We start from the raw sequence: 15552 nt of genomic DNA, 5'->3' as shown, positions 1-15552 counted from the left end.
TCTAAACATCTCTGTTCAGACTTACTTGACTTACTTCAGACTTACAACAGAAATTGCAAAAACATCCCAGCTTAAAAAGAATATTTTAAGTTTTAAACTTAAATCAGCAACCAACTCAGGCAGCAGCTGCAATTATTTTAACAGTGATTTTTTTTTCCCCTAGACAATCACATATTAGAAACCAAAACCAGAATAATAAACAGCTATGAACATGAGATCACTCTTGATTAACAGACTGAGCACCCGTTGGTATTCTGGTGAAGTTTCCAAAGAATCAAAACAAGTATTTCAGATTCTATATATAAACTGAAGAGAACTTAGATACATGGTCTATAGCTGCTCCATCTTGTTAATCTACATAGCACAGTTGTGTAATGCCAACTGTTTCATGTCTGTCTGCTTCAATAGTATGAACACAACAAACAGCAGCTTTTGTCAGTATGCCAAGCACCTCTGGAAAACAAAATGCCATAAGAAAGAGGGTAGAATTTGACAAGTTGGGAAGAAATAGGAAGACAACTGCAAGGAGCCTATGCTCCCCAGTGGCACAGTCAAAATGAAAATGGCAAGGCCAGGGTTAGTTTGAAACTTTTCTCTAACTTCTGCAGAATGAAGTCACCCTTATCTCCCAAGGAGGAGTGCAGAGGTGCTGTTTTCTTCAGGGTAAGATCTTCCTTATTCCAGAGGTATCCTGTGGGACCATCTACTTTACAAACAGGCTGGTCAGTACTTTGCCAAACAAAAGAAGAGACTTCTGTAGCGCCTTGGCCTTTGACCATTGCACTACAACACATGCAAACCTAAGACTCAACAGCCACACTGCTGAGAACACCCATTTGCTATGTGGGATAACTTCCCAAGTCTCTATCACTTCAGGCATCCATGCGCTATTTTGGTCCTCCCCTCACTTCAATACAAGCCACTCCCAAAGAACAGAACTTATATCTGACTTTATCAGCTTCCAAGAAACTTGTCTTCATTTGTCACCTAAAATGTCAACACAAAAAATGTGTAATTTCACTTTGGTATGTAACTAATCATGAATATACTAAACCGCTCTATTACAAGTCAAAGAAGATAACATTTAAATATGGCTTTGCTCTATTTAAACTTCCTTAATAAGATGAATATAATTACAGACAGGTCCGCAGTGCTATAAGTTGGCATGACTTTACTGAATTCCATGGTAATTTGTCAATTTACATTAGCTGAGAGTATGGTAATGTCATGGGTTCACATGGCTGAATTTTGGTAATAAGGGGCCATAGGGATGATTTCAATTAGAAGCTACTAGAAGCTTTTGCTATTCTGTGAAAAAGCCAGTGATAGCCACCTCCAGGATGGACTTCCTACTACTAGCTAATGGTATTCGCTTGTGTGATAACTTGTTTAAGAACAGAGGAAGAGAAGGTTTGTGGCACAGAAGAAATTAGAGCCATGTAGGGGGAGGCGGCAGGCCCCAGGTGTGGGCCAGGCCCCTCTCCTCCCCCAGCCCTGGCCCGGGGGCAGGTGTGGCACTGAAGCCCCCCCTGGCCGAGACATGTAACCGAGTGGAGAAAAAACTCTAGAGAGAAACTGCCCGGCTGAGAGGTGGGACAGAGGAAACTCCAGCTTGGAGGAGAGCAGAGGAGAACAAGAGAGAGCAACGTAGACTCCAAGGTCAGTGTAGCAGGAGGGGGGAGGAAGAGGCCCAGAGACCTCCCTCTCCCCCTCCAGCAGGGGAAAGACTAAAAGCCAAGACCCCTTCTGCCTGTGGAAGATTTCTGGGGAGCGGAGACCCCCCTCTGCAGCTCATGAAGGAGCCCATGCCGGAGCAGGGCTGGGTAGGACTTGTGGCCCTGTGGGGGAATCCACGCTAGTGCAACTCATTCATGACCCAAGGGACAGCAGATTATGGAAGAACTGTGGCCTGAAGGATGGACCCACACTGGAGAGGTCTATCGAGGACTGTCTCCCATGGGAAGGGACCCCACAGGAAACAGGAAGGATTCAAAGCCATTACCCCCTTGCCGTAACTGTGGTGACGACATTGTGAAGCAAGATGATTCCTTGCAGTCCATAGGGAAAACCATCAGAGAGAGACCCCTCTGCACCCAATGAAAGCTGACCCCCAGTACAGTGAATTGGAAAGAATTCCTATCTAAGAGATGGATTTCAACAGTGGCAGAAGCAGCCGCTGGCTGTGACTTTCCCCCTTTTCTCATCTCCCTGCACGTCTGAGGGAAGGGGGGAGTGGAAGGAAGGTGTTGTGTTTTAAGATTGTTTTATTCTTTTATTCTTCTAGTTCTTATTCTATTAGCAATAATTTATTTTTTAGTTTAAGTTTGTTAGCAATAAATTTAAGTTCTATTCACTTTGAGTCTGTTTGCCTGTGAGCATTTGCCTGGGTGAATCTCCCAGTTCTTATCTCTACTTAGGAATTCTGTTTTTTTTTTCCTCTCAGCTCAGAGAAAGTCAAAGAGGGGAGGAAGGGGGAAAAGCGGTTTTCAGTAAGTGTTTAAAATCCAACCAGAGACAAAACCATGAGAGGTAATAATGTTAGATCACATAAAATACAACAGAGAAATAACTTGGGACAAAATAAAGATGGGAATACACTATAAGCAGCCAGAATAATGGCAAAATGCTCACTAATATTAGCAGTTTATGATGTTTTGCTCCGCATTTATGTCAAAAGTTCTGCAACTGTTATATACACTGAGATATGCTGGAAATACGTTTTAGAAATTGCCATGCCACACAAGACATGCCACCTTTCACAGTGGCCTTTCAGTCAAAGGCTACTCACTCTCCTGAGTGTCTGATTATGTCTTCCTAGTAGTGGAAATAAGTAAAGACTTCATAGACAGCTTTTCTTGACTCCAAATGGTGATTCATTTATGTCCTCCACAAGCAAAACCAACAGTTTTTATAATTTTTATCCTGACTCATTTAACTGCAACTCCTGTTCTCTTTGTGGACCCAATCCTTAGTAGAACACTGGAAGGACAGGATCTTCCAGGTATCCATGCCTGCCTTGGAGTCAGACAGTGCTACTTGTAAAAGATATTTACCTGCCATATCTCTGTGTGTTTCCTGTCCTTGGCAAAGGTCAGTTCTTAGCTGACTACACGACGAATGTGTTTCTTCATGGCTTAAATAAAGGCATACACTTTATTAAAGTAGTATTTTTTAATATCTATTCATTGACATTTAAACATAGACATAGTATAGTAAGCACCTATTTATCACAAGAGGGACAATCTAAAACAAGTAAATGCTTACAAGTAAAACATAAGTTCAGGTACAAAAAGAGCCTGGAGTCTCCCTACACTGGTTCACAGGGAGAATGTGATTCTTCTAATTCACTACATACAGGTGAAACCATAGAAAGACTAGAATTGCTCACAACTTGTAATTTTAAAATAGATTACCAAAATAAAAAAATAAAATATAATGGCTAAAATACATAATTATAAATGTCCTTAAATTACTCAGCAATAAACTAAACTAAACCTAAACTAAACTAAACTAAAAATAGTTTAACAAGAACTAAACTGGTGGCTGCTAACCCATGCAATACTGCTTTACTGCTTAAAGTTTTAACCAACAATAAAATTTGCTTAAAAATTCCATCAACTGCTAAATCTGGCACAGAAAACATGTAGAAAGCAGAACTGTATCCCAAAGGCAATGTTACTCTTGTGTTACACAGACATTTAAAAAACCCCAAAACTGTGCACATCAGTCTCCTAAACGCAAGAGATCTTGCATCTTTGGTGGACTGATTACTGTGACTCTTTGATTTATACTCTAGAGGACAATGATAAACTTATTAAAACTTGTTCTATTGGTCTGAGTTAACAAAACTAGTGTGTGCCCAAGGAAATTCCCACAGAGGTTATGTTCCTCCTGTTGCCACTTAAACATATCAAATTTCACTGCTCTTGTCACCCACGGACAAAACATTAGTCCTTCAACATAAACCTAACAAAATCCTACAAGTAAAATTTTACGTCAAGATCAACAAACTTTGTTCTACAAGATGGTTAAATGTCTTTCCAGCAAAACAGTTCTTTTAACATTGTACCATCTTAAAAAGAACAGAATTAATAAGTTTGGTTTTCAGCTGTAACTCTATCAGAGCTACAACCACATATGAAAGACTTGATGGAATATCCACAGAACTATATTAAACCAGTAAACTATTTCATATAATTCCCTGTCTGTAAGGGAAGGCTGTTGGTAGTGTCAATAACTGCTGTACTAAAGCATGTTTTTCACAAGTTTTTAATACCTGAAGGTCACATTTTTCAGTCTGAAATACTATAAAGCTTTTTTTTTCCCCCTATGTTTCCGCTGTTTTGTACAAATATATACTGAAATGAAAAGATTTAACCCAGTTTAAATCTAGACAAAGTCAATATGATCCTTTTAGGTTTTTTTCACAAAATAGTCCTCATGAAGAAATCACCATTTCTATTTCAACTAATGGTTATACCTACAAAATTTCTGGACTAGCTTCAGATTTGATATTGCTTCTGATTGAGTTACAGGTAAAAAGGTTTTCCATGTGGCCCAGCAAATTACATTTTTAAAAGAAGACTCTGTGACAACCAGGTTTTCAGATGCTAAGGCTAAAAAGATAGAAAAGGAGTACAAGTTTGACAACTGGCCATCTGCCTGTGCCCTTACCAACATCAGTGACTTTCTAAAAATGCATGAAAGCCATCTTTTTAACTTGGATAGACTGCAGCTCTCCAGCCGTCCACAAAAGTACTCAAAAATGACAATACATCAGCAAAGATGACAGAAACAATGCTCTGGTCTTCATAACCCCGCCTCCCTTCAGATAAAAAAAAAACACTCAGTCTGCCACTCACTAAGAGTAGTCAGCAACAAATCAAAGATTCAGCAGTATCACTGTGGAGCAAAGTGAGCCCCATCGCTTCAGCAGAATTACTCCAGACTTACACAGCTGTAAATGAGATCAAGAAGCTGAGTATCAGCAAGCACTTTTAAGAAAATTAAGTGCTTCCTAGTTTTAACACCTTTATCAGGCCCAGACTGACAGAAGCCTCCATATTTTGCTTTATGCGTGATTATTCTAGGGTGAGGACTCCCCATCAAAAATGAATTTTTCATTAAGGAAAATGAATAAGCAAGAATGAGTTGATTACACACACACACATCCTATGATTTCCAGAAAAGCTAATGACCTGGAATATCATGTCTAACTCATTGGCTATTTTTTTCTACTTGAGAGCAAATGCTGTCTGTCACAAAAACCTTACACATTACTGTCTGGAAACATTACTGTTTAACACTGCAAAGTAAAACTGCCTTCTAGCTTGGTTCTTAATATGAAACATTCTTAAGCATAAAATGGAATATTCATTTAACACAACAAGATTTCAAAATGGCAGACTCTGTGAGATGAACTATACAGTGCTACCCAACATGAGAGGAACTTACTCTTTAATTATATACTACTTTCTACAAATGGTATATGACCATTTTTGCACTCTATTTTGGAAAACAATACATTTTATTACACAGGTAACACGCTCTGCCCTTTTTATTTCTGATCAACGCCTCAAGGCTGGAAGGAAACATCTGGAGGGTGAGTTGGTTTCTTTGAGCTTCCTCTTTGCCCTCAGTTCCTGGCTCCAGACAGGCTCCCACTGAGCATTACAGAAGTTTCCCTCAGAACAAGTAATTGAGCTCCATGCTAATTGGCAGAATACGCCATTATCTTCTAAGACAGCAGAAGACAAATAAGGCTTATGCAGGTCCTCTGCCTTCAGGTCAGCTAGAGAAAGATGCTCACCCTCCAACACTTACTCAAGACCTTTTTCTGCCTGATGCCTTCCATGAGCATGTGCAAGACCACAACTTATTCCCACAGGATTTCATAATGCCACAGCATGTATGATGGTGTTTAGCCCTTGCAGAAGGGGAATGACATAAAGCTCCCAGGAGATAATGGATCCTCCCAGGAGAAGTGATTTGTAAAAGCAACAATTGCTCCTGGTCCTCAGGCAAGGCTCTTTCTTGCTCTTCTTTCCATAGAAATAGGATGGATGCAATCTTGTGTGAGCACGCAGAAGGCTCTCAGATGAAGGAGATGTTATTTCTATATCTTGTTCAGTCTCTCTTCTTTCAGTGAGATTTTCTACCTACTACTACACAGGATAGTAGGCTTACCTTTATAAGACAATTTTACCTTGTAAAAGGAGCTCCTTTTCCTCAGATGAGGTAAATTCAATGAAACATTTGTAAAAATCTTCACCCTTCCTGTAGCAAGGAGGGCATAAATTCTTAAGACTTCTCCTCTTTCATGGAATTTATTTAATGCCAAGACAGAACTAAATACTGCAGTTTTTCTTTAGATTTGCTCACATTTCATCCCTTTCTTTTTTTAAGCCGTCTCTCCCAGCAATTTTAAATTTACTTTCAGTCTAGGGGCTGAAACTATTTTGACTTGGAATGATTGGACTCTGATTCAAATGAGAATTCATATTCTGCACAGTAAGTAATCCACTGAAGAAATACACCAACAGGTATCTTCAGCTCTTTATTGATGAGCAATGAAAAGTATAGGAAATTAGTAGAGACTAACAGGAAAAGCAAGAAATGGCATTAGTCCCAACATAGAGAAAAATTACCTAAATTAATTTTGTCAGAGTGAACTCTGCTTTCAAACTTATTTGAAATGTTAACACTTTAACAATGACAGCCTACAGTTTTATTTTTAGGTACTTAGTATGTTAAAATATGTGATGAAAGTAGAGAAAGAAGAAGTTACTGTAAATGTTTTCTGTAAAGACCCAAGCACCACTCCCAATTCTATGCTAGTAAACCATTTAAACAACAGTGCATACACCTGTATGACAAAAACACCTGCATAAAAATGGTGAGGTCTTCACAAAGTGCTAAACAACCTACTGTAATACCAAGACTGCTAAGTGGTGTAGGAGTTAGGCACTTTTTAAAACTAAGCCATTCATTTAAGTGCCTAAAACCACATTTTTCACTCTAAAAGGCAGAGGTTCACAATTTGAATGTGCTGTTCTTAGTATCAGTAGAGTATACAGCTGACAGAGAACAGCAACTTGCTTCACCAGACCAGTAAGATCTCCACAAGACTATCCTCTCCTTGAAATACACTATTTTTACACGATGCAGTGGTGGGGACTGGGCTAATTTCAGACAAGACAGATTTTCTAACAGCAAGGCAAGAAGGAGCTGTCAGACACAAAACTATCGATAAGACCATAAGTACAATGGTGGTGATTTTGCTTTTCACTACCTTCAACATTACCTTTTCACTATAGTGTCCTACTAGGTCTCCTTTTAGGATGAGAAATTTATTAAATCCCACCTACTGAATGTCTTGCAGTACCTATGGAAAAGCTATCTATAGGAATGTGTGGGTAAGTTTCATGTACATACTACACATGGTCAATATTAGAACATAATATGAAATTAGAATAGGAACATTAACAAGAACTCATATAATGGAAAATGCTTGACCTAAACATAGATTCTAAAACTGAAACCTAAGTAACATCTGACACAAAGCTGCTTTTTTAAAGTACCCAAGGCTGTATTCAACATTACTTCGTGTACAGAATCCTTAGTGAAGAAATAAAAATCACAATCCTTGCCATGTCTAAAGTAGATTCCTGTATCATACCGCAGACTTCTCTCCCACAGAGACAGTGTAGAAAATGGTAAGAAATGGTGTAGCAGCAGCAAAAATGTTAAGCCATATTTGACAGGAAAGTTAAAACTGAAAGATGATGTAGAAATAGCAATAACCAGACAGCTAGGTACAAGCCGCACATCTAGATTTCACCCCCTCTTACTGTAATAGAAGTAGATTTCACGAATGTAATTACCTTTTTAATAACTTGAACACAAAGTTATACGCAGCCATCAGCAACAGGAGATGAACTGTACTTGCACCAGCCCTTCCTAGGCCCTGCATAAGACTGATTCCATCTAAACTAAAACCATTCAGAGCAATGGATCTCAAAAAAAGTGTTCTCATCTTTTAAGTCATACTTTTCACAGACACTTTCATCATTTCATGTAAGCCACCACTGCTTGCAAAAGGAACAGTCAAACCTTCTCTTCCCAATTCCTGCACAGCCAGCAAACACACTGCCATGCAGAACCTAACAGAGGACCTGGGTGAAAACTAACCAATAAAAAAAATGCTGGTCTTAAACTAGATGATTTTGTAAATGAAAGAAACAAAAAATTCAGAGAAGTGTTTTTATATTTTCTGATGGACACGATTTTATGTTTCAGTTTAAAAACTGTTTTTCAGTTTTCTCCCTCTTTCCTACAGTTTACTTAAATTGAACATCAATTTTAAGATTAAAACACCTATCAATTATCCCAAAAAAACATTTTTCTTCACAGCTTTTTGTAGTGAAGACTTCAGTATTATCAGAATTACACCAAAATTTCAAAATTATTCACCAAATGGAATCTTTCACGTAGGCAGTTTTATAAATTTGTGTAAGCAGTAAGAGAGCAATCACTAAAGGGAAAAAAAAGGTTATCTGTATCTATTTATCGTCAAGTGGTTCAAACACCTGGTGGACATAATGTACTAGAACTTCAGATAAGTCGTTTTCATCTCTAGCTATAGAAAGTTATAAGCAATTTAGACACTCTTTCAGTGGCACAGCTCCCTATCTGTGAAATATTTTACTGCTACAGTGAGGTAGGAATTAATTCATCAGTTTACATAAGAATTTCTGCTCTACAATAACCTCCTGAATAAAACACAAAATGCCAAACACTCAAAATCAAAACAAAGTGTAAGATAATAACCAGTCATTATTTTAAGTAAAAATAAACAAATACTTCAGACCTAATTTCCTTGCTTCTTCAGAACTCCTATTGTTATAATCATTGTGCTAAAGTACGGAAAGCAGAACAAAAGTCCACTGTGGGAATAGGAGATGGGAACTTTACTGACAAAATTAATCTGTGTGTTCAGGTGTTAGCTTCTTTGCAATATGCTGCGGTATTAGATCTGTTCTCACACACAGCCTTATTGTCATTGTCCTTCCTTCCCAATGAGAGTTAAGAACGTATTTGAATGAAAAGGGATTTCAGGGCTCATATGATGTCCTTGTTTAGCCTCAGAGAAAAAAAAAATAAGCAGAGTAAGAAAAACACTAAAAAGGGAAAACATCTTTTTTTCTGGACAACCAAGCATTGCTTCTATGTAAAGCATGACAAATGGCATATAAAGTGAAAACAACTCCAGGGCATCACACATTTTTATTTGAAAGATAAGCAGATCAGCAGTTCTGTTCAGTCTGCAGAGTTTTTGGAGGAGCAGTATTTCATAGAAGGGCAGAAAAACGGAAAAAGGAAACTAGATATTCTTTTAAAAAGGAGAACTCAGCATTTAATATAATTCAATACAAACTTTAGAACCTGCAGTAAAAAGCATAAAAAAGCATTTCTGATATTAAGCCTTATGTAGTTAAAGAAGAGTAAATCTTGCACAGTCACAGCACCTGACTGAACACCTCACTTTACAAGAAATCAATCCACTTATTGCTTTCTGACAGTGAAATTAAAAATTATTACATTAATAAACAATCTGCCCTCTATTTAGTGCCCATATTATGCAAGAAGACATGCTTTCACTAATAAATTGCTAACTACAACCTTCCCAAACCAGGTCACATCTTTGCAGTGTCAAATAGCTCTAATAATTTGGAAGTATGAATACAATGCACTAAAATAAATTCAAAAAAAGGAGACATGAAATACAATCTAAAAGAATTTAAGTGAACTACTACTACTTTGCTGTGGGATTACAAATTAACTCCACAGAAGCGAAAATAAATGTCCCTTGGATCAAGCCTATCTATTTGGGTGGATCTGAAGCATGGTTATGTACTGCCTAATATTTCAATACTATTAGTGCAGGAAGTGGCTGTGCAATCAATCCAAGCAACAGGGGAAAAATGAGATATCATCTGAGAAGCTGGTTCCAAGTAGAAAAATCTTACACAGGTAACAAACTTTAGATCCTCATAATAACTGAAATAATACTGGCAACACTTCCATGGACTTACCTTGATTTACTGAGAACCTAGCTCTGAGTTTATAAATTTAGATAACTGATAAATGGACTTAATGGGTACTAAAGGCAACTATAGTACACTGAGGAAAACTCCAAGAGATGTTTAACTTGCTAGTCATTGTCACTTGCCTTTATACAAGGCTTACAAAGAATCCTGCTTTTCAAATAGACTGCCTTCTTTCAAGGGCTTCTGCTCTTCCATATAACCACTATGGCTAAACCAAGGCCATATTACACACTGACCTAAAGAAACATCTCAAGGAAACAAAGCACGAAAAATACTTCATGTAAGGCATAGCTCATGAGTACTGAAGTACTATAGTCTTCCTTAGACACCATTTCTAATCTAAATCTCTTCTCCATTTGAACATCCACTCAGCGAACATCTACCCCTTTGCCCTTTACTCCACTACCCTGTGTTCCTGAGGGTTGAAAAAAGTCATCAGGCTGAGTGTCTCAAGTACCTGGATAAGGCCCATTGGCTGATGAGTCCATGGCCAGGATATAAGAGAGATTTTTTTATTTAGGGACAATTCATGAGTGCAATAGTCAAAAGATGGTGTTCCTACTCAGGAAGTCCACAGCTGCAGCAGTGGCAGCAAGAAAAAAATCATAGCCTTTAAAGGCCAAAATAAAGGTCCCGGGATGACCTCATGCTCTCCTAAACTGTGACCATGTACAAATCACTGCTGTTGACCCTCTACTGAAGACTTGCCTAAATGCTGCATACATGCAGTATAGCTGCTGTTCCACCAGCATCTTCTCCAAGAGGAAACCACTAACTCATCTTTGATGTAAGAAGCTGAAGTTTGGCATGAATAGTCAAGGTTTAGGGTTTTCATTTTATGTACATCAAATGAGAGCTTACTGCTGTAAACCTGCCACTCAGTACACCACTGTAACACCAAGAATATTGAAAAACATCTTTCTAAATCACAATACTAATGAACAAAGAATGCAGAGACCATGAAGGCCTTATCTCAAAGGATGCTTTTCAGACATCCTTAAAATGTGCAAAATAAAGTGAAATTTGGGTGTGCTCTAAGTAACAACACACTTTCACCATTTTTTGTAAGCATAATCATTGTTTCTCAATTGTGTTTAAATTGTCAAGGTCCTGAGACTGGTTTCAGTCAAAAATTTCCTAAGCACATGCTGACCCTGATTAAAATTCAAGGCTGTGGGATGGAAGGCACTCTTCCGTCTCTCACTGAACAAGTGACAACACTTTGTTTCAACATTGATAAACCAGTTTGTTTTCCATCAGTTGTGCCCTTAGGCTTTCTACTTTATTCAGCTCAGAAAATGTAAACAATAGACAGGTTTCACTTCCTGGTTTCTTGCTGTGATATTTGGTTTAGGGAACAGTACAAAGTAACTTGCAAATTCAATAATTTTACTTTTAGGATAAATAGTATCTCTGTTAGACAGTTTTTACTGTATAATCCTTTTGAAATTGTCTTTTAAAACAACACCAAAACAAAATATGGATTAAAATGCTAAAAAAAAGCATATACTACAAGCAACCTAAATATACATTAATTCTCAGCAATTGGGTGAACAATATGAATTCACTGAAAATCATAGAAGTAGTCCTCCTTTAGTATGAAGAGGGGGGATAGTGAGGTGGGAAAACATTTTTCTGAGCCATCCTGGAGCCTAGGGACCATCTGGGAGCCTGGTCCTACAGCCAGATCTCAAAGCATGCCCAGGGGCTGCACTGATAGATGTGGGAGTGCTGCCTGCACTGACAGGTTCACTTGCAAGTAAAAAAAGGATACAATACGTTAACATGATGTATCCTGGGAAAGAAAAATAATTGACAAAGATACCAGACAAACTAAATTTAAAAAAAAAAAAAAAAAAAAGGAACCAAAAAATGACCCAAAACTTCTTGCCAAGTCTAATTTAAAAAAAAAAAATAAAAAATCATCAACTAAAAGAGAGCAACATAGCATTTACTGTTATCATCTTATTAAATAAAGATAACTAACCGTCAGGGAAAGGAAAAAGATGTGTTCAAGATTTTATGTATTTTTCCTTTTGAAAACAAACACAACAAATGCCTAAATATATTTTAAAAATGCATGCACGCACAATTCCATTTATAACCAACAGCTTGGAACCACTTAGAAATAGTATTTCAACTAACATTCAATAAAACATTTTTTTAGCCTTTTAAGTTAGACTGACATTTCATTTAATGCCTCCAGAATTTAATTTGGTCAACTGCAGACAGCCTTGCATCTGCCATGGGACCAAATATGGCTCTCATGCAAGAAAGTAGGGTGCTGATATGAAATTTGGCCTACATGTTATGACAAACTTAACCTTTCCTAGTTTTTAACATGAGTTAACTTTATATCATAGGTTGATGCCTTTGCTATGTGTCTGTTAATTTTACATGCGGCAGAAATTTTGTGTCTACACAAATTTAAAAAAAATAAGACACTGAAGCTTCACAGGGGAACACTGAGGAACAAGACTGACTACTAAGATCACCTTTCTAATCAACTCCCTTCACGCTTTTTTCTCAGTTTATGTTTGTACTAAGGCAGATAATTTAATCACCTTCCTTGCAAAAGATAAGGAAATAAAAAAGCCTGCCACGTTATTCAACCTTTGCACTTCACTGCCAGAAGGAAATGAAGGCAGTCATTACCAGGGGGAAAAAAAAAAAAAAAAAGGTACCTTTTCGAGTCTCCAATGTAGGTGAAGGTGAAGGTGGAGTCTGAGTACCTGAAATCTGAAAGACAAAGAGCTGCTTTATTACAACTTGTCTTTATTTTGGCTAAACTAGCGAGGTTTTATAGACCAGCATTCAGCTCCCGACACGGGGGTGGCTGGGGGGAGCAGAGGTGAACCAGAAGAAATGCAGCACCTCGCCCCCAGCCCCTCGCAACAAGTGCCCGGTGCTATGGCAACAGCAGGGAATTCCATTGTCACACACGGCAACAGGTAGCCGACTCCTGCGGCGGCCCATCCCGGCCGGCCCCGCTCCGGCACCGCCGGGGCGCCGCGGATCGCCGGGGGAGGGCGGCGGAGGCTGCTTGCACGGGAAGGGGCCCGTTACCCGCAGGCTGTGCTACCGGCCCTGCGGCCGGAGATGGAGGCAGGCGCCGAGGGCGGCAGAGCCCGGAAAACAGCGGAAAGCCCCTTCGCCGCGCTCGGCCGCGGGATGCGCCGGAGGCCGGGACCTCGGGTTTCCCCCCACACGGCCGGGTCTGCCCGAGGCCACCGCCACGCTCCCTGGCTGGGGATGCCGCCCCCAGCCCGCGCGCCCCTTTCCCGGCTGGTGGCTGTTCTCATCTGCCCTCACATGCCCTCGGAAGGAGGGTAGGGAGCCGGGGTCCGAGCGCGGCCCCCGCGGCCGGAGCGGAGTCGAAGGGCACGGGCACGGCGCGGCGGGAGCGCGGTGCGGGGCGGGCAAGGCGGCGGCGGCGCCGGGAGCCTCCGCGTCGCCAACCTGACGCCCGGGGAGAAACTCACCTGCAAACAGGCAGTCCTTCTCCGCCTTGCACTTTTGGATCACAACGTCAATATCCTTCTGAATCCTCTCTTGTCTTGAACACATCCCCATGAAATAAATCCCAGGGGAAAAAATAGCAGCCTTTATTTCCACCCCACCCCACCCCCCGTGCTGCCAGTTTTTTTTTTTTTTTCAAGGTTCAGCCCGAAAGAAAGACTCCGGGGCTGGCGAGCAGGAGCCTCCCCGGCGGCCCGGAGGGATCCGTTAAGCCGACTCGGAGGACGTAGGTGGAAGGCGGCGGGAGCCGGTGATCTATGCCCAGATGTGCCCGCCCAGATGTGCCGCCGCTGCCGGCGAATGGCAATTTCCTCACAATGGATCCAGCGAAGGGTGGCGGCGACGACACGGGATCCCCCCCACCCTCCCCCCCCCACGCCCTCTGGGTTTTTTGGGGTTGGTTGGCTGGTTTGGTCTTTTTTTGGAAGCGAGAGGAAGAAAAAAAAAGGAAAAAGAAAAAAAAAAGGGCGGGGGGGCCAAGCCGACCCGGGCGCTGCCGCTCACATCCCTGCCCCTCCCGCCGGCAGCGGCGATCGCCTCGCAGCAGCAGCAGCCGCGGCAGCAGCAGCCGCACAGGCGGAGAGCCGGCGGCGCCACCCGCACCGGGTCCCTGGCGGCGCGGCGGGGCCGGCGCTCGCTGCTGCAGCGAGCCGCAGATCCTCCCCTCGCTCCCGGCCCGGCACGTACGGCCCCCGCCGGCTCCCCCGGCGGAGGCTGCGCGGGGGGAGGACGAGGCGGATGCTCAGAGCCGTGCGGGCGGCCCGGGAGGCGGCGGCGGGCTCGATGGCCCCAGCCCCGCCGCCGATGCTCAACTCCCCCCTCTCGGGCCCCGGGCACAGCCTGCCGCCGCCTCCCGAGCGGCAGGGAAATGCTGATAGCGAGCGATCGGGGCGGCCCCCCGGCAGCGCCGGAGAGGAAGCGGGCAGCGCCGTGTTGCGCAAGGCCGGGGGCGGCGGCGCGGGGAAGGAGGGCGGCTGCGGCGGGAGGGGACCGTGCCCTTTGTCTCCCGGCGGGAATGTCGTCCCACGCCGCCAGGGACCGCAGGCAGGGCTGTGCCCGGCAGTGCCTTAGCAGCACAGCCTGGCAGCTCACCCTTAGGAGGGCCGTCGCCTGCCTGTATCCGCCTCCGAACTGTCCACGGGGATTCGTGCCCATGGAAACAGTAAAGGGGGGATAAACGTGTTTGGAGCCTCTCTTAGACCACCGCGGTGTTAGTCGCGGTCCTCTCCCGTCACTGTCCAGCAAAGCTATCTCTCAGACCGGAGGGCTCGGGCGGTCGGTACAGTGCCTGTCAGTGGGCGTGCATCCAGGCTACAGGCTTGGGGCGCTAGTGCATAAAGAGTAATGATCGTAATATAATTCAGAAGGGAGCGTCAAGTCCGCAAAACCAAGATTTTTTCATCCTAGTGCAATGTTTATAATTAGTAAAAGCAGGTTTAAATGCAGTAGAAACAGATTTCTTTAGAACATTGAAAGAATATTCATCAAATTCAGTATTTATGTATTCTCCCAGCTCTAAACAGCTCCCATGGATTATTCATTCTTGAGCTCAGTCATTCTAGTGGGTGTTTTTTTCATTAAGCAAGTATGTATTAGTCATGTACTGTTGATTTCAAGCACATGAGACAAACACAACCTTTATTATTTCTTCCTAAGGGGAAATGGTTATGAAAGCTGGGATTAAAAAATTCCTTAATTTTTCCTGTCTTGTTAAGATATTATGTCTGATGGAGGGAATGGAAGGGAACTTTAAAAATCCATCATGTGATATGACTTTCTGCCTCTAAAAAAATAATTTCTCTTTGAAGAGAGATTTTCATATCAGTTTTCAGTGTGGAAACTACAAGAAACTACTAGCTTTTCATGCTAGTCTGTCCTTGGATAAATCTTTCATATGGTTCATATGGAATAGTTTTTTTACCAT

General features: G+C 41.7%; 1 protein-coding gene across 1 annotated transcript in view; it reads right to left on the bottom strand.

The window, feature by feature from the left end:
* Positions 1 to 14195, bottom strand: part of PARP8 (poly(ADP-ribose) polymerase family member 8) — a 110083-nt gene extending 95888 nt beyond the window's left edge. The window contains exons 1-2 of the mRNA XM_050328904.1: positions 13592 to 14195; positions 12794 to 12848 (exon numbers count right to left, since the gene is read on the bottom strand). Coding sequence (XP_050184861.1) covers positions 12794 to 12848; positions 13592 to 13682 — 146 coding nt within the window. The 5' untranslated portion in view covers positions 13683 to 14195. The remainder of the gene's footprint in view (positions 1 to 12793; positions 12849 to 13591) is intronic.
* Positions 14196 to 15552: the final 1357 nt, after the last annotated feature.

The sequence above is a fragment of the Myiozetetes cayanensis genome, unplaced genomic scaffold (assembly GCF_022539395.1).
Source record: "Myiozetetes cayanensis isolate MyiCay16 unplaced genomic scaffold, myiCay2020 scf4, whole genome shotgun sequence".
Classification (NCBI taxonomy): Eukaryota; Metazoa; Chordata; class Aves; order Passeriformes; family Tyrannidae; genus Myiozetetes; species Myiozetetes cayanensis.
This window is presented reverse-complemented; position numbering and strand designations above follow the sequence as displayed.